This window comes from Manis pentadactyla, chromosome 2, assembly GCF_030020395.1.
Source record: "Manis pentadactyla isolate mManPen7 chromosome 2, mManPen7.hap1, whole genome shotgun sequence".
NCBI lineage: Eukaryota > Metazoa > Chordata > Mammalia > Pholidota > Manidae > Manis > Manis pentadactyla.
Genome location: NC_080020.1, coordinates 10,852,210 through 10,872,230, shown reverse-complemented (window position 1 = coordinate 10,872,230; position 20,021 = coordinate 10,852,210). Strand labels below are relative to the sequence as shown.

The 20,021-nt window shown below is 43.6% G+C and overlaps 1 protein-coding gene across 2 annotated transcripts in view; it reads right to left on the bottom strand.

Annotated features, from left to right (window-relative positions):
- The window catches only part of MTIF3 (mitochondrial translational initiation factor 3), a 20,616-nt gene extending 595 nt beyond the window's left edge, over positions 1–20,021 (bottom strand). The window contains exons 1-4 of one of the 2 annotated variants that reach the window (XM_036917365.2): positions 19,797–20,021; positions 11,221–11,398; positions 2,975–3,438; positions 557–714 (exon numbers count right to left, since the gene is read on the bottom strand). In XM_036917365.2, coding sequence (XP_036773260.2) covers positions 557–714; positions 2,975–3,437 — 621 coding nt within the window. In that variant the 5' untranslated portion in view covers position 3,438; positions 11,221–11,398; positions 19,797–20,021. The remainder of the gene's footprint in view (positions 1–556; positions 715–2,974; positions 3,439–11,220; positions 11,399–19,796) is intronic. The other variant, XM_036917364.2, reaches the window with a different exon arrangement.

The following is a 20,021-nucleotide window of genomic DNA, read 5'->3' as shown; positions in this document are numbered from 1 at the left end:
ATTGCTTGGGGTGATTAGAAATAGACAGACACCTGGTTCTAGACTCTGGACTAATTGTGCTGGGATCTAGGCCTGAGTGGGACAAGGGTTCAAAACCACAGGACTATGCTACCTTTTAATTGCAGATCTATTATCTCAATCTGTAAGCAAAATAGATATTCCTTAAGCATCCTGGGATTGAAAACGGATACTTTTTTCTAAAAGACAATTTGACTTTATAAATGCCTATTAGAAGCCTTACATATAAAGAGGAAACAAACTTCAAAAATGAATCTATAAAGTTTCTAGTTCTTCTATTTAAATGTTAGATATTCTACAATTTGTGAAATAGCATAGTATGTAGCCCTTAAGTTGTGAAGTAGAATATTTTCACATGGCAAAAAATTTATGCTACAAAGGAAAATAATACATACATGTTGGCATTGTGAAAAACAGATTGGAAAGCTCCCAGGACTGGGTACAATTACCAATTATTTTCATTTTCTAGATTTCCTACAAATTGTTCTTCTAAATCAGAAAACAACACAAGCAGTTATTCATATCCACTTTCACTTACAATTTTATTTTCTGGCTCTGGATCATTCTTGCTTTTCTTTATAGTAATTTGAACTTTGTATTTTTTCTCAATCCACTGCTGAATCTGTTTACTCTTTGTGTCCAAGTCATGTTGTGCAATACTTGAAGAAAAAGTTAGTTCCTTTGTCAGGGTTGGTCCTAGTTTGAAACATCAAGACTTGGTGTTAGAACTATTTGCTCGTCCATCTGTGAGACCTGAATTTTGTCATGTACACATCATAAACTCTTAGGTTGCCACAGGGGTCCTAACAGTTCCTCTCATCTGCATTTAGTTTAAACAGAGGAGATAGACCTACTAAAGATACCAATTTTTTACTTACCAAGTAAGACTATTCAAATATGAAATACTTCCATTTATCATTACCATCATTTGATGAAAGGACAAAAGAATGAGCCTTCAAAAGGACAAGTTTAGCTTATGATATACTTAATTGTCATTTTCTCTTCCAGTGTGGGTCAGCATCCGGGATGTACTCTGATCATCTGTCTCCTTGGGGATGCCCACCCAATTACAAGGGGGTCACCCAGGCTGCATCAGATGGGGCTACTGGACATGGAGATCCTGACCATTAGAAAGGATTTCACTGAAAAGGGACAGAACCCTTACTAAAAGCATCATGAGAAACCAGTTTCACAAGAAGTTAAGGGAAGTTTCAACCCATATGAAAACCTCCCCAAATGAACCGAATAAATGAAAAAAGAAAAAAACAACTTTAAAACCAATAGAAGAAAAGGGCATGTTTGTAACCTCACGATAGGAGAATTTTGTTGAGAAAAACGGTAATTTCCTGTATCAAAGACACGAGTAATAAAACAAGGGCAAAAACAAGTTTACCTAGGATAAAGTTTTTGCATCATACAGGACAGAACCCTATAAATCAAGACAAAAAATAAACCATCGAGGTAGGAAAAAAGGGAAGATGAATAGGCAATTCACAGAAGAAACCCAAATGGTAATTTCTGTTACCCATCAGCATGACAAAAGTCAGTCCGACAGCACCAAGTACGGGTGAGGGTGCAGGGAAAGAAATCTCATAAGCTGCTGATGCCCCATAGAACGGGGGTGTGCGCGGGCAGACGTGACAGCTGTGCTCACTGCTGGTAATAAAGAAAAACTGCAAACAAGCCCAATCTCCATGGGAATGGGCCAACAAAGCTATGGTATATTATGTCATTTAGTAATTGTAATAAATTAGTTAACAGCTATTATATATGCATAGCTCTGCAAAGCAGTAGTGTGCCATTTATAATTTTTAGGCATACAAAATCATCCTATGTACTGTTCATGAATACATTGGTATGTACTTGAACTTTACCGACATGGACTGGGTCTACACCCTGAGGCCATGAGGGGAAATGGAACAGGAAAGGTAGGGGACTTCAACGTTTCTATAATGCTTTATTTTATTTAAAAAACCTGAAGTATGACAACGTTAACACTTGTTCATTTTGGGTAGTGGATAAATGGGTGTTTATATTATATTTTACTATATGCTCTTTAATTTTCAAAATAAAATCCTTTTTCTAAGTTCTTTTATTAACACCTCGTTTCCTTAGAGCTCCCACCAGTGGCCTTAGTTCTCTATCAGAACAAAATAATGCCTGTAACACATGAGCCCTTCCACCCTCTCTCAACTCGGCAACGTCTTCCAAGCTTCTCCAGGCTGTTCCTCTTTTTCCCTCTGACACAGTCCGATGACCTTATCCCCCCTAGGTGGCCTCTGCCGACTACTGTGCTTTCCAGCCACCATCTCTGACCCCCTTCCAGGGCATTTCCCGTAAAGCAGTCTTCCATGATCAGAACTTAATTAGGAATCAGGAAAACAAATCATCTTCACTTAACATGCAATTCATGGGCTCTACGTGGCTTCAATGATAAGCACATTGTAAGGTGGTCAGCAGTACACGTAAATGGTGTTACCGCCAATACCGTGACAGTGCCTGGGCTGGGGAGAAGCTCTGCGAGCCACTTCCCAGTTCAGGAAGCGCCTCCAGGTAATCGGCCAGTGCCCCCACCTCAGAGATGAGGGAGAGGAGGGCTGAGTGGGCCAGCAGGACGCCGCAGGGGCCCAAGCCCACCTCCGGAGCCTCGTTTCATCACAGCCCTCAGTTACCTGCCTGCCCGGCGTCAGGCAACAAAGCCCAGGTGAAGGGGGAAGGAGCGCCCATCATTTTGGGGGCCTTCACCTTGCTGTGCCCTCATTTTACACAGATCTAAGGAAAGGATGGTGGCTACAGGGTGATCAGGGAAATGAAGGAGAGATGAAGACCTTGGAAATGGGGGGTGGAAGCGCGAATTGCCCGGGTTTTCCTTCCCCGTTGTCACAGGGCACTTGGCAAATGCCAGGCTCAAACGGACGCCTTGCGGACCTTGGGGAACGGCGAGCTCGGCACCCACCAGGCTGCGGCGCCGCCCGGGCCTCGCTGCGCAGCTGCAGCCGCTCCGCGTGGATCTGCGCGCCCGTCAGGAGCTGGTACTCGGGCGGCTGCGCGTCGCCGCACCGCTTCACCAGCCTCAGGTCGCGCTCGTCCATGAGCCTGATCACCGCTGCCCGGTGCATGTTCCCCAGATCGTTGCCCTTCTCGTCAAGGACGTGAATAATCCGGTCGGGGATTTTCCTCCCGATGTTACTACGATCTGTTCCACTCATTCTCTTGGGCGTCCTTTCGTCCTGGGTGTCCCCGTCGGTACTGAACGCGTGCGTGTGCGTTAGGTGGGGCGGCCCGGGCGCAGGAGCGAAGAGGCGCAGCTGTGCGGGCGTCCTCCTCCGCACCACGTACTTGCCAAGCCAGCTCCCGATGCAGCCGTTGCTAGTCTTCAGGGTTTGTAATGTTAACCTCTTGAGAAAGAGGGCAGCCATCCTAAAAGCAGGAAGAGAAGAAGTTCACTGCGGTTCAGTCATTCTGTGGTTACGGTAGTGAGGGATGTGGAGGGCGCGTGTGACGCTGGGCGCACTAACCCCTTAGAATGTCACGGATCTGTGTACAGGACCAGTGACATAGTCTGTCACGTGCCCACGGCCACACTGACTCATGGTGGCAGTGTCCCCAGTACAAGTCAGTGTTAAAATACGCTGTACTTGCACAGTGCTTTCCTTTTCCATTTTTTCTTCGACAAATATCTGATTTGATTCTGTTTTCCATGGGTCCCACTTATCAGCAAGCATATAAAATCCTGGGTGACTCATAACCAGCAATTCATAAACTTTTAGTATAATTAACTGCTAACAGTTTGTTTATATATCTGATGTACATGAAAGATCTGAGCACCTCTGTGGGACGGGGGCGGCTCGTGAAGGAAGCTGGCCAACGGGGAGGCTGGCGGAGCCTCTGGGCAAGGAAAGGAAAGCCCCGCCGCGAGCCGGAGCGCTGGCCTCCCAGGGCAGAGGGCGCCCGCAAGGGAGGCAGGGCTTCACGACCACATGGCAACTAAGCGCTGGGGGTGTGGTGGTACTGGTTTTACTTCATGGTTATAACCGCTGCAGTGATAAATGGTGTCTGGATTTGTGACTGCTTCTCTGCCACAGTAAGTGTCTCTTTCCTGTTCACATGTTAGGTAAAGCCTAGAAGTGCAGCTAAAGGAGTGATGTTGGGGGGCATCCACCTCCTCTAGGGTTTGCTGAGAAACACTACAGAATTGAGAACCAGAGAGGTGTGCCTTGTCAAAGGACGAGGTGCTCCTCAAAGAATAGCCCCCGGGTCATCTGCCCGAGAAATCAGCTGGGGTGTTTGGTAAAACCGGAAAAGCCCTCGGGTCCCTAGCTTCAACCCCACCAGCTGTACAAGCCCATGGACCCTACCTGGCACCACCCCCAGTGCCCTTGTGACGAGTGACATGGAAAAGAAAAGCATAGTAAACTGAACAGATGGTGATGGGTGCACACATTCTTCCCTCCCTCACCTGGCTTGGTAAGTCCCACACTCACTGCTCTGGCCCCACCTCTCCCCTGAGCTTCAGGCCTGCAGAGTTAGTGGCCTACCCAACATCTCCATTTGGATATCTAAGTCACTAATGTTAACATGTCCAAAACTGAATGCACCACCTTCCACCTCCACGCACCTTTCCTCAGCCTCCCGCATCTCCTACAATAGCACATCCTTCCCTTTGCTCGGGCCAAAGATAGCTGTCATCCTGGACTCCTCTGTTTCTCTTAGCAGATCCTGTCGCTCAACCTTCAAACATCCACCATCTAACCAGTTCTCACCTCTGCTGCTTTCATCCTGCCTCAAAGATGCCATCACCTCTCACCCGGTTATAGAAATAGCCTCCAGAATGCTCTCCATTTCAGCCCTTGCTCCCTATAACTTACTACCCACATGGCATTTGGGACCAATTTAAAGTGTATAAGTCATTTCATGTCCTTCCTCTGCTCACAAGCCTCTACTGGCCCCCGTCTCACTTGGGGTAAAAGCCAAGCCCGTGTATGAGCAGACAGTACCCTCCGTGACCGGCCCCCACCTACTCCTGCCTACAGTACCTACCTGGCTTCCTCTGGCTCACTCTGTTCCAGCCTCACTGGCCTTGCCACGCCTTGCAAGTGAGCTCCCTGAACACATCCCTGCACTTGGAAACTCCCTCCCCTCAGACACCTGCATGGTTTATTTACTGCAGGTCTCAAGCACTACCTCTCGGGGAGGCCTTCCCTCTGCACTCCTTGTAACACAGCACACCCCATCACTTTCCAACCCAGGACCTTGCCTTTTAAAAAAATCCACTGCCTGACATATTATATATTTGCATATGTGTTTGTGATCTTTCCTAGGCTTCCTGAGAAAATGTAACTGTCCATTTTGTTCACTGCTGTGTTCCTAACACTAGAGCCTAGATCTTGGCTCAGTATGTACATGCTGAATGAATGAAACAGCCACGACAGGTGGAGGTGTCTGCTAGCACTGAACCTCTAGGTCTTCAGGTGTTTCATTCCCCACCAATTCATACAAGTGCTGGTAAGCTGCACTCTTCCCATTTCTAGCTGGCATTTCAAATGTCTACTAACCTTAGTGAGATCTATGGCCAGATGTTTCATCCACAGTGGATGTGAGGAATTCATCTGTAGGTATTAACTGGTAGGGGACTCCAGCTGCAGATGTCATAAAGAGTCTAAGCTGGGAGTAAACTGGATTTAAATAGTTGTGGTACTCACTGTTTAATAAAAAACAGATTTTGCTGGTGGAGGAAGTCCCCAAATCAAAAAATACAAAGAAATCTCAAGAGAGCAGAAAACACTTTTTTCCACTTATTATCAGAAAACTAGCACCAGCACCAACTCCAAAATTTCACTATGAATTAGGAGGAAAATAGCAGTTATGCATGAAAGCTCATGTTCCTTGTGTAATGAATTATCAACACAGTAAAATAGAAGTTCTTTCAAATGGAGAATTTTTTAAAATAAGTAAGCAAATAAATAAACTAGGCATAGGAAAAAGATGAAAGGAAATGTATGAAAATCCTGGTTATCTGAGGTTGAAAACAAGTGATTTCCCCACTATTCTCCCTATCATTATTTCTCAAATTTTTTATAAGGAAGCAGTATTTTTTATACTAGTAATTAAATTACATTTATTTGCAAACTAAAGACTATTTCAGAAAAATGATGTAGAATTTTTTCTAAAGCTTTAAAAACACTTTCCAAGATGAGGAAAAGGTAAAGAGTAGAAAAATACTGTAACTGAGTTTTTTAAAAAGTTCTTTACCATTATTTAAAATTTAAAAGCTTTTATTTTCTTGATGTATATAGCAAGTAAGCTTCAATACTATTAAGCTTCAATACTAGCTTTTGGCTTTAGATCAGCAAAGTTGAAGATATACATGTTTCTTCAAATTAAGCTCTTCACAGAAAGAAATGCAAACACAAAGGAAAAAGATCTGAGAAATTAAATTTTAATCACAAATATCAATACAAATTCAAATGACTTAAAAAATTACTAGGAAAATTTTCAACATGTAAGTAAATAGTATAATAAAATCCTAAGCATCCATTATTCAGCTCCCTAATTAATAGCATGTTGCCAAACCTATTTCATTTCTACCTCCTCAACTGCTCTCCTACCTCAAACCATCCATGGACTATTTCAAATAAATCCTATCTCACCAGCAAATGTTTTAGTATGTCATTCTAAAAGGTAAGGATTCATACATTTTACATAACCACCATGATATTATCCCAACTAATAATTATTCCTTTATGTCAACAAACATCCAGTTTTCATATTTTCCTGATGGTATTATAATTTGTTTATTTGCATTTCATTTATAGTTTGGTAGCATGAAGGTACTCCCACTAGCAAATGTGTGATAATTTAAACATTAAGGAATAATGACTGAAATTCATCTCAACACACTGAATACTCAAAAATCTATAAAAAATAAGAATCATTTGCCACAACTGTATGTGATATGTGACTATTACTCTGACTCCTTACTGTGAAAATTAGAAATGAAACAAAAAAGAACAAAGCATTTATATTACCTTTTTAGAATAACTACAATCATCCCCAGTTGATGAAGAAAAGTTCCTTTCTGGAGGAGAACGCCAGCCAATAATGGAGAAAAAAAGCAAAGGAAATTGAAAAATCACCATTGACAGCTTTTCCTCTAAGATCAGGGAAAAGAATGCCCATACTTGCTAATTTTATGAACATGGTATTGAAAGTCCTAGCCATAGCCATCAGACAAGAAAAAGAAATAAAAGGAATCAAAATTGGAAAAGAATAAGTAAAACTGTCACTATTTGCATATGACATGATACTATATATAGAAAACCTTGAAGCTTCCACTATTAGAATAAATGTTCAGTAAAGTTGCAGGATACAACATTAATATACATAAATCTGTTGCATTTCTGTACACAACAATAAACAATCAGAAAGAGAAATTAAGAAAATCCTATTTATAATTACACCAAAAAGAATTAAATACCTAGGAATAAATTTAACCACAGAGGTAAAAGACCTATACTCTGAAAACTAAAAGACAATGATGATAGAAATTGAAGACAAAGCAAATAAACGGAAAGATACTATGCTCATGGATTGGAAGAACTGATATTATTAAAATGTCCATACTACTCAAAGAAATTTACAGATTCAATGTAGTCTCTATCAAATTTCCAATGACATTTTTCACAGAACTAGAGTAAATAATCCTAAAATTTGTATGGAACCAAAGAAGACCCCAAATAGCCAAAGCAATCTTGTGAAAGAAGAACATAGGTGGAGGTGTCACGCTCCCTGATGCCAAACTATACCACAAAGCTGCAGTATCAAAACAGTATGGTGCTGGCACAAAACAGACACATAGAACCAATGGAACAGAACACAGTCCAGAAACAAACCCACACTATATGGTCAGTCAATCTTCAACAAAGGAAGCAAGAATAAACAATGGGGTAAAGACAGTCTCTTCAATAAACGGTGCTGGGAGAATTGGATAACTACATGCAGAAGAATGACACTGGACCATTATCTTATACCATATACAAAAATAAACTCAAAATGGATTAAAGTAAAGACTTAAATGTAAAATCAGAAACTATAAACTCCTAGAAGAAAACATAGGCCATAAGCTCTTTGACATTGGCCTTAGCAAATTTTTTTGGATCTGACTCCTCAGGCAAGGGGAAAAAAAGCAAAAATAAACAAATGGGACTAAAAAGCTTTTGCACAGCAAAGGAGACCATTAACAAAATGGAAAGTTAACCTACTGAATGGGAGAAGATATTTGCAAATGACATATCGGATAAGGGGTTAATACCCAAAATATATAAAGAACTCATACAAATCAATATTAAAACATAACAAAATAAAATCAAATTAAAAGATGGGCAGAGCACCTGAATAGACATTTCTCCAAAGAAGACGTACAGATGGCCAACAGGCAGATGAAAAGATGTTCAACATCACTAATCATCAGGGAAATGCAAACCAAAACCACAATGAGGCATCACTTCACAACAGTCAGAATGTCTAATATCAAGACAAGAAATAGCAAATGTTGGTGAGGATGTGGAGAAAAGAGAACCCTTATGCACTGCTCATGGGAATGCAAATTGGTGCAGCCACTATGGAAAACTGTATGGAGGTGTACGGAGGTTCCTCACCAAATTACAAATGGAGCTACCATACAATCCAGCTATTCCACTTTTGGGTATTTATCCCCCCCAAAAATGAAAATCCTAATTCCAAAAGATATATGCACCCCTGTTTATTGCATTATTTATGATAGCGAAGATATAGAAGCAATCAAAGTGTCTGTCGATAGACAAATAAAGATGTGTGTGTGTGTGTTTATGTATGTGTGTATATATAAATACATGCACACATACATATGTAAAATGGAATATTATTCAGCCATGAAAATAAAATAAAATCTTACCACTTGGGACAACATGGATGGACCTAAAGGGTATTATACTAAATGAAGTACGTCAGACAGAGAAAGGCAAATACCATAAGATCTAGAAAACAAAACAAATAAACAAACAAAACAAAACATAAACAGACTCATAGATAATGAGAATAATCTGGTGGTATCCAGAGGGAAGGGTGAGATAGATTAAGGAATTAAAGGGTAAAAAATACAGTAAGTCAAAGGGCTGCAATATACCACAAAGAGAATATGATCAATAAAATACCATATGTATGATGACAGTTGGTAGCTAGACTTATGGAAATCACTTTGTAATGTATATAAATGTCAAATCACTATGTTGTACACATGAAACTAATATAATATTGTTAACACTTCAATAAAAAAAATCCAGTTGCAAACTGGACTGTACTGTCAGAAAGGCAATTTAGTGGCTTAAAAAATATGTGTGTGAGTCCTTAAACAAGAATAAATAGGCTTTGTTAATTAAATAAATAAATAAAATAGAAATCACCATTTTGCCACCTCCAAGCAAATCATGGATTCAGGTAAGGATGGATGCAAAAATCATTAGGTGAAAAGCTGATGAAGAAAAAAAGTCTTCATATGGTGCCAAAAAGTGACCCAAAGATTACCGCCAAATTAAAACAGTAAAAACACACTCTGGCTGTCACCCTCATAACCAAAGGTCAGACTCAGCACCTTACTGGTGGGACAGCCCAACATCCTAGTGCCCTTCTCCTTGTGTGACGTGCCATGTGCATGGTACCTTCTGTGAAGCAATCCTGCAAGAAGGTTTCCCCTGGGCCAGCCTCTAGACCTAGCTTCCAGTTTCCAAAGGATCCGAGGGCCAGACTCAGATGAACAACTGAGATGCCACCGCAAGGAAATAATCTGACAGACAGACTAATGGACAAGACATTTGGCTCAGTGTCTTAAAAAAAAAGCCAGTATCACTGGGAATGAAGGTGGGGGGAGGCTATTGTTGAACAAAAAGATTAAGGAAACAATTATAAAATGCAATGCGTTTGAAAAAAAGCAACTACAAAGACATGTTGGGATAAAGGGGAAAAATCTGAGTATCAACTATACTCATGATGGACTGGACACATTAGGTAAGTACTGTTAATTTTCTTAGGTGTGCAAATTGCCTTCTTAGGAAAGGAATGCCAAAATAATGAGGCAGGTTGTCATGACATCTGCCACTCTGAAATGGTGTAGCAGCAAACAGAAATGTTGTTACGGCAATGTTTGCTGAATCTAGGTTATGGGTATATGGGTGTTAAGTTATTAGGCTTTCAAATTTTCTGTATGTTAAAATTTTTTTTATAATTAAAATTTAAAAATCAAAAGTTCACTAGTCATGCCAATATGACTGTTCTGGTCCATATAAGTTATATTATTTCACCATAGTTTAATAAACGGGCATTCTGACTTTATACATTTAAAAAAATATTCTCTTCATTAGTTTCAAGCCTATGTCTAAGTAAGCCTATGTCTAAGGAACCTTACAAATTTAAAATTCTGCATTTTTTGTAATGTCAATTGCCTTTATTTCTCCACCTAGTTTTCATTAAACCAAATTCTAAAAATGACATAAATGGTAATGGTTGCAGTTTGAAGTAGAACTCATATAATTTTTTGCTAAATAATGGTTAAAATTTAACATGTCTATTTTAGAGTAATAGTTCTCAAAAACTTTTCAAAATATAAGATGTTTCCTTGCCCATTTCCTTTTAAGAAATACTTGGTCAGCATCCACAAAAAAGATGACATAAGAAAATGAGTAATAAAACATTATGATGTAAGTAGGGTTCAAGCAGTTTAAGCTAGGATGTCTGGGGTTACCCTTAATCTTTCAAGGTTGGTGCAAAATAGGAAACCATGTTCTCTGATGAAGCTTCTCTGATGAAATGTCTTTGATACCTCAGTCAAATAAATAATGGGCTGAATAAACCAGTAGTCTAAATCAGAATAAAAATGCTTATGTTCTTATGATAACACTGGTGTAGTCTTACTCCCATAGCTATCCTTTCTGAGACATCCAAGAATATTTTAAAAGCCAATTATCTTAAAGTCAGTTATGTAAAATGCGTAATTTTATGGTATGATTTACTAGGATAGTACAGTATGATATGTCTCTGATTACACGATCACTCAGACCTTACTGAAATCTGCTGTGCTGCATAAATCTGCCCCTATTGGTAGTTTTAAAATCAGTAGCTGACTACATTCTAAAAAGAAACACTTTCTTTTTCTTGTTGTTCCATATTTACCTGAGATCATATCACTGGGAAACTCCAATGTCCTCCAAGCACTGGAGGATAAATTGACAAATGTCCCCCAGATCCCTTTACCTCTCTGTGCTATATTTCCTCTGTTTCGTCAATTCCTGGTAATTTCAGTCCTTGTTCCTTTTCTTGGACCTCTTCTTCAGCATCACCACTAAGTTTCCTAGGATGAGGTAAGAAAAAATGTCAATTGCATTATTCTGAAAGTGCCCAACATAAGAGTAATTTTAATGTCTGATTCATATATTCTGTAAGAAACTGAAATGATTTAAATATTAAGCCATAAAGTGGGAAGTCATGAAAATAAATACAGTTACTTCTATATGTTATGTATTTCATGTGAGCTGTATTCTTTATATTCACATTAATCTTCAGTTGTCTAAAATAAACATTCTTTCAGGACTATTTTCCCCAACTTGTATTACGACAATGATCAAACATAAAGTTGAAAGACTGGACAGTGAACACCCCAATACCCATTCACTTAGATTCTACATGTTGCTATCTTTGCTTTATTCATCTATTTATTCCTCTTTCCATCCACTTCAATTTTGTTTTCATACATTTCAAAGAAAGCTGCAGACATTGTTATACTTCATCCTCAAATACTTTAGCATGCATATGATTAACTAGATTCCGTATTTGTTTACAGTTCTTTTCCCCTTTTTTTGAGGCAGAATTTACATACAATGACATGTACAAATCTTAAGGATATGTTCTGATTGGTTGGTTTGGACAAGTAACCAAAACTACAATCAACACGTAGATTACCATCAGCCCAGAAAGTTCCTTCAGGCCTCTTCCAAGTCAACCTCTATCCCCATCCAGAGGCAAAGACTGTTCTGACTTTTTTCCATCACAGTCTGTTCCAAGATTTCATATAAATGGAATCAAACAATATGTACTCTTCGTATAAGGCATTTCAGTGTGTTTTTGAGAATCATCCATGTTGCTGCATGTATTACTAGTTTGTTCCTTTTTATTTCTGAGAATTGTCCTGGTATATGAATATACTGCAATATTCAAGTGCAGTTTCCTACTGATGAACCCGTAGGCTGTTCCCAGTTTTGGGCTATTATGAATAAAGCTGCTATGAACATTCTTGTACAAAAAGAAAAAAGTGATGAAATGATTACTGCTCCAAAGGATGACTGTACTCCCCTGACATTATTTTGCATTACTTTTTGCAGTTACTTCTTCAGCAGGTACTGATAATGTATTTGTAAGGAAACTTCCTGGGGCATCATTTAAATAGATGGATACGAGGAAGTCCTGTCCTGGAAGAAATTAAATTACTAATATGCATTTTGAAACTCTGCAGACTGGAGAGATGAAAATAATCCCTATTATTTGTTCACTCACTGCTTTTCTGTCCCATTTGGCTGGTTTTCACAAGTCTATGTTGGTATCTATTTTTTTCCAGGGAGGCTGGGTCCAAGTTACATAGATTCTAGTGGACTAAATATTTGTGAAATTAATTTTGCCAATTCCTCTGACTTTAAGAATCCTCTCACACCTTCCAAAGTCTTTGCTTCTGCCTGCACACCTGCACACTGTCCCATCTGCCCCATCCCAGCCCAGGCTGGGCCGCCCTAATCCCAGAGGACTGTGCCACAGTCCTGGCACCTTTGTGCTGTTCTTCCTCGGTTCTAGCTTTTGCTCTTCCATATGGAGCGCAGAGGACTCTCCACCCTGAGGCTGGCTACCTAAGCACTCTGACACCCATTTGCAACACTGGAAAAAGCTAACATGTATCTTTGGCCACTTACTTAATCACATTTCTTTAGCTATAAAAATTTTAATGTATTTTAAGCCATTTTACTGAAACAGTAACTACTCAGGAAATGTTTTTACAAAAGCTTTTAAATCCAGAGCTGAAGAATCAATATTAAAAGTTGGACTTATTCCTGTACTTTTAATCTTCTAAATGGTCACCCCTTTTCCAGAACACCCTATTTCAGTGATGAGCATCAGAGTCCGTCCAGAGCCACGTCATCTCTTCCGCCTCTGCTCTCCCCGACTCTCATACCTGAGCCAACATCAAATCTCATCAACGTTACTTCCGAACGCCACTCAGATCCATCCACTGATCTCCACATCTCTTGCCACAATCCTAGCTATTTTAAGACATCTTCCATCTCCAGTTTGTACACCCACCAGTCTCCTAACTAGGCTTAACCAACTTGAAATCTGCAACCAATTCCCTCAGCACTGCTGGCCCTCCCCAACCTCCTTCTATACCAAACTTCCTTTCTGCCTAAACCACACTGGCCCTTCAAATTCTTGAAATCCTCCAGCCCTTGATTTAGGAAACCAGACATTGCTTAGACGTATCTTTCTCAGAGCATTCTTTTGATTAACTCCCAAACTAAGAAGCCAGATCTCCCACTATTGCCCCTCAACCCAAGGATTCGTTTGTTGAGCTCAACATTAATTGCTTTAATAGCATAGTTTATCTTTTTCTTATGGCACGTATCACAATTTTAATTCTGTGATTATCTTATTTCCGTAGAGGTTCTATGAACCAGGAAGCGAATCTGATTTATTCTTTACTACAGTGTGTCTGGCACAATAGCTGATTTCCCAGACTCCCCTCCACACTCTGCACTTCCTTAAACTGAAGGCTTTCGTAACATGTACTTGGAACTTTGGCTTTTCAGTAAGAAAATGTATGTACTTCTTTCGGGAGTCTTATGCCATAGAACCTACTAAATGATAAACGGGAAAAAAAGAAATCCCAATCTGGGAAAAATTAAAGTATTCCCAGAAACTCGCCTGGCTTTAGGGCATCCCCGTATCGGCAGGTGTTTCCAAGGGATAGAGAGAACTAGTCCACCTCCGTACCGATAGGTGATTACACGGGGGGGCGGGGGCATATCCGGACTGGAGAGGTTGCGTGGGGTCCCTTTTTGCAGCCGGGTCATCAGAGTCATGGGTGTGCAGAAGTGGATGACTGTTGTAAGCAATAAACGGATTTCTCCCACTTTGTTTCTCCCTTTGACTTATTTTGGTTTCAAAGGTCATTTGCCCTGGGCTGGAAACTTATTTTTCCACACATGGTAGTAGTCGGCAGGACCTCTGAACCCAAGATCTGTCTTCATGGGTGCGTCCCTTGGGCGGGATGCCCCTGCAGATGGTGGGGAGGCCCCAGTGGCTGCTGCAGTGGGGGTGACAACTCATCTTTACCCCTGGCAGCAGCAGAGGGTGCAGCTTCACCCAGGAACCCTCTTTCCATGGGGCTTCCTCTTGGGAGGCCCCCTAGTGGGGGACTGGTCTAGGGTAAAGCACCTCCTAGAGGGCTGGGGCCTTTCTCAGACTTGGGGAAGGGTGGAGACACTGGAAGGTGTGGAATTAGCCCTCCGTGAGACAGAAGACTGCTTAGAGGCTCTGAGTGGCCATGTAGCAGCTGGGATTATGGGGTGTTTATTTCTTGAAACAGTGGAAAGGGTTATTGAGGAGAGAGACACACTTCGGCGTTGCTTGGAGGAGCTGGGCGATGACCTATGGAATGCTCTTAAGAAAGAGAGACAGTTATGCAGAAGACAGGTCACTCCTGGAAGATACGTTGTCGAGCTAGGAGACCTCGGGAGAATCTGCATTCCACAGGAGGCTGTGGGAGGGGGAGGAAAAGCAGCGCCTTCAGCCCCGGAGATGGTAGAGCTGTCGGGAGAGGATGAGAGGGTCCAGCCGAGGGCTGACCTGTTGCCGAGGACACCGCCCGAGGCATCAGCCTCTCCCGTATTAAAAGGTCTGCCCATTTGTAATTAAGAAAATAAAAATGCAACAACCCTGGGCCCCTCAGGGGAAGCAGCGGCCCCATCTCCAGGTTGGGGAGCACTCCATGCTCCACCCCATACCTAGAATGAGCTGGTGGACATGAGCATCCGGTTTTGGCCAAAGCCATCAGAACCTCTGTGTACGTGGCTTTTGTGTCTCTGGGATATGGGGGTGGAAAACATTGTTATGTCAGGTTCTGAAATGGGTAGACTGGCTTCCCTGACGACTCACCGTTCCCTCCAGCAGCAGTTGCAAAGTGCCCGTCACCTCAGGGAATCAGGCGCTTCTGGATTGGCTGACAGCAGCCGTCAGGGCAGTTTGGCCTAATCAGGGTGATTTACCATACTTACCCCCTAGCTGGAAAACGTATGCAGAGCTCCAGCAGGTGTTACGGGAGGTGGGCATAAAAAATACCATCTATAATATGGACCCCCAGGGTCCCAATGAGGTGTTCACTATAGGAATGAGGAATCTGGTGCCCCATACAGCTCTCCCATCTCTCTTTGGGTCCCTAGTGACTAACTATTCTTGCCCCCCAACAGAAGGCAACCCATAAGTGAGGCTACTTGTACTTTAGCAGATCTGGGGGGGGTTGAAACAATAAGAGCACGGAAGGAAGTACTGGCTATGACTGAAAGGAGAGGTGCAAAGGGCCACGTGAAGACCTTGAGGGCCCAGACGTGAGTTGATTTGATAAAGGTCAGGGTGGTGAAAGAAAAACTTGATTAAGAAGCCCAATAGGATCTTGTTAGAACTGTGGCACCAATTAAAGCCAGAGCAGCAGTTCCAGCCGCTGAGATCCAGGACACGGAAGCCGGAGGCAAAGCCCCATGTCCTGCCTCTGTGCCTGCAAGACCTCCTGGGGGACAGTACTCAGGCTCCACCTGGGCCTCACCCCCCACAGGAGGATGATCGGGGGTCGTGGTTTGACTGAGGTGGGGGTCAAGGCCCCCACCTTGGGGGATGTGGTGGGGACCGGAGGCCACATGTGGAATTAGCAAGTCATTGGTCCCCTGTGAATGTACAACATGTCCTGGCGCTGGTGGACACAGGAGCTGAGTGTTCTCTGATTTAAGGCAACCCTGAGCATTTTCCTGGGACCCCTGCTGTGACAGATGGCTATGGGAGTAAGGCAATTAGCGTGAAGAAAGCCCAAATCCCACTGGGGAGAGGGTGTTTACCCCCAAAGGATATACTGTATACATTTCTCCCATCCCTGAATATATGTTGGGGGTAGATACCCTGCAGGGCCTGTGGTTACAGATGACTGCAGGTGAGTTCAGACTGAGGGTACGTGTGGTAAAGGCAGTTCTGAGGGGACATACTAAGCAGTATAAATTGCCTGGGAGACACAAGGAAACGAGAAACTCTACAGGAGTTGGAGAAGGTGGGCACCATAAAGCCCTCTCATAGTCCTTTTAATTTCCCAATGTCACCAGTGAAAAAGCTGGATGGCTACTGGAGTATGACTGTGGATTATGGGGAATTGAATTAAGTCACAGCCCCTTTGCATGCTGCTGTCCCCTCTATAGCAGACATTCTGAACACCCTCAGCCATGAGCTGGGAACATATCATTATGTAGTAGATCTTGCTAATGCTTTCTTCTCTATTGACATAGCACAGGAAAGCCAGGAACAGTTTGCCTTCATGTGGGAAGGCCGGCAGTGGACATTCACTGTTCTTCCACAGGGAGACCTCCACAGTCCCACCATTTGTCATGGACTTGTAGCCCAGGGCCTGGCTACATGGAAGAAACCACAAATGGTGCGACTGTATCACTATATTCATGATATTATGCTCATGCCTGATTCTCTTGCAGATTTAGAAGGGGCAGTTCCTAGACTGCTGCCACATCTACAGGGGAAAGGATGGGCTGTGAACAGCACCAAGGTTCAGGGACCTGGTTTGTTAGTAAAATTCTTGGGGGTTGTCTGGTCAGGTAAAACTAAAGTTATCCCAGAAGCAGTTATTGACAAGGCCCCAACTTTCCCTCTCCCTACCACAGTGGCAGTATTACAAGAGTTTTTGGATCTTTTGGACTAATGGAGTGTTTATCCCACACTTGGCACAAATTCTGAAGCCCTTATACCGGTTGGTATGAAAAGGCATCAGGTGGGACATCATGGATGAAGCACGTGCAGCTGCTCTTACTGCTGCTAAGCAAGCAGTCAAGGCCGTACAGGCCGTGAGTGTAATGGACTCATCAAGGCCCTGGGAGCCAGATGTTCATGCAACCTTAGATGGTTATGGATGTGGCCTTTGGCAGTGGCTTGAATGGATCCACCAAACTACTGGATTCTGATCACAACTATGGAAAGGAGCAGAGGTCTGGTACACCCTGATAGAGAAGCAACTGGCTGCTGTGTACCACGCCTTGCTGGCTACGAAGACCATCACTGGAACAGCTCTGGCCAAGATAGTAACCACCTATCCCATCGCAGGGTGGATGCGAGCCTGGACCCAAAGGCTACGGAGTGGCGTGGCACAGACGCCTACACTGGCCAAATGGGGCACATACTTCCAGCAGCACAGTGCCCTGTCTACTAGTCCCTTATGTGGAGAACTCCAACACTGAGGAGTTGACCTTTGAAGAAGTCAGAAGAGCCCGGAATGGGTGCCTTATGTGCTCTAAGATGGACTTACACCGAGTCCTGTAGCAACATGGGACAATAGCAAAGGAGCCGATACCCCTTGTCAGGTGGCAGATAGATTATATTGGGCCTCTGCCCATATCAGAAGGGTATTGGTATGCCATGACTTGTGTGGACACAGCTACTGGACTACTGGTTGCTTTTCCTGCACGTTGTGCAGATCAGCAAACCACCAAAAGGGGCCTAGAGCACCTCTTTGCAGCCTATGGCTGGCCACGGGTAATTGAGAGCAATAAAGGCACCCACTTTACTGAACATGCATTACAAGAATGGGTGCAACAATTAGGGAATAAAGTGGAAATTTCATGTACCATATAACCCTACCAGGGCAGGCATGACAGAGAGGTACAATGGTTTGTTGAAATCTGGCTTGAAGTCAGACACCAGTAGTTCATGGGACTGGTCAGTTTGTTTATGGACAGTACGACGGTGTTTGAATGAAAAGCCCTGAAAAGGAGTCTTGAGCCCTGTGGATATGCTAACACACATTGACACCTCTCCTATACAACTGTACATGCAAACCAAAGGGGAGTTATTGAAGCCAGGATGCGGCCAGCAGAGCAACATCCTGCTGCCAACCCCAAATGCATTAAACCCTGGACACTCCGTTGAGTGGACATGACCCTGGACATTTTGACACATGGACCAGCGATGGCTGGCCCTTCTGGCTCCTTGGGGAAAGGCCTGGAAGCTGGCCTCCTGTGCGTTCGTGGAGTAACAGCGGAGTGGCTCCCAAAGATCATGGTAGTGTACCCAAAATGTCTGGGAGGTAAGAGCATCTTATAGGGAAGTTCTATCTTTATGGCCAGTACATGTACCTCCTGTAGCCCTAGATATTGACCCATCTGTAACTCCCACAGGGAGGGGGGTGAAGGTCTGGTATACTAGCCCACGATGAGATACCATTCCTGCCACTGTCCTATCACAGGACCACTCTCTTGCACGCATCCTACCTGAGGGATAAGATTTGCCTATGCTGGTGTCATTAAAACATGAATGTCACTGCCCTTAAGGTAACTTTTTCTACCATCCCTGAGGCCTGGATCCAACCCCTGGTTGCGGCTGCTGCGTGGTGATTGCTCTGAACTCCCTAACCTCTCAGCTACAGGCCATCTGTAGAATGGTTGAGCTATGGACTTAATCTGCACAGGACTCTAAGCCTAGGTGAATCCTCCAGCTTGAGGTTTATCGTGATTTTATTGCTGTTATTGTATGTTATTAATCTGGTTACAGTGCTCCAGTTTTCTTGAACTGGGGCCATTGTGGAAGATGGGGAGCAAGTAGATTGGGAGGCGAGATTTCTGGAGGGGTGGGCTGCAGGTAAAACAGCAATATTTCCAGGATCTCTCCCCTGGCCTCTGTTCATCCCCATATAACTAGGTGTTTCCAAGGGGTAGACAGAACTAGTCCATCTCCATATCAACAGGTGATTACATGGGGGAACAAGGGCATAACTGGACTGGAGAGGTTGGGTGGGGTCCCTTTTTGCAGCCAGGTCGGGAGAAACAGGGGCCAGCAGACGTGGATGACTGCTTGTAAGCAATAAACAGGTTTCTCCCACTTTATTTTTTCTTCGACTTATTTCGGTTTCAAAGGTAACTTGCCCCAGGTTGGGAAAGTATTTTCCCCCCGAGTTATACCCACAATCACTTGGGAACCTTCTTCAGGACGGGCTCCTCTAGGAACAATGGAGGTCTTTCTAACTAGGGTGCAGAGCCAGGTACTTAAACCCAAGGAGGGCTTCCCAGTCCAGCTGACCGGTTACGTGCGTCAGCCACGGCCACGCCTGCGCCAAGAGGACAAACAGCGCGCCTCCGCCAGCAAAGGGGCGTAGGGACGTGTAGCGCGCGGCCTGCGTGAGCGTACGTGCTCCGGTATGGCGCGGGTCGACCGCGAAGGGAAGGAAGGACCCATGCGGGGTCTAGGTTCTGCGGCTTCCGGATACCTGGGCAGCGGCTTGGGACCGAAGACACCTTTACAGTCCGGCCGAAACCCGAACCCCGGAGCACGGCCTGCGGGGCCTCCCTGCGCTCAGCCCGGTCGGGTGGGTGACAATGACGGCTGAGCGTAACGCCGCGTCCTCCCGCCGCAGGTCCCCTCACCCGCTCAGCGCCCCTTGCCTTTAGCCTTACCTGTGCCTGGCCGGCGATCGGTAGGCGGAGGTAAACGGGCCCCGCGCCGAGACCCCTTCGCTCTCCGTAGTGGGCGGGGCGTTTTCCGACGCGTTTTAAAGGGAAGGTGCGCAGGGGAGGAAAGCCTGTCTGGTAGGATCAAGTCCTCCGACAAAAAAGTGAAGCTGGTGAGGGAAGGTTCTTAACGAGCCCTCTAATTTCATGTTTAATAAAGTATTTCATAAA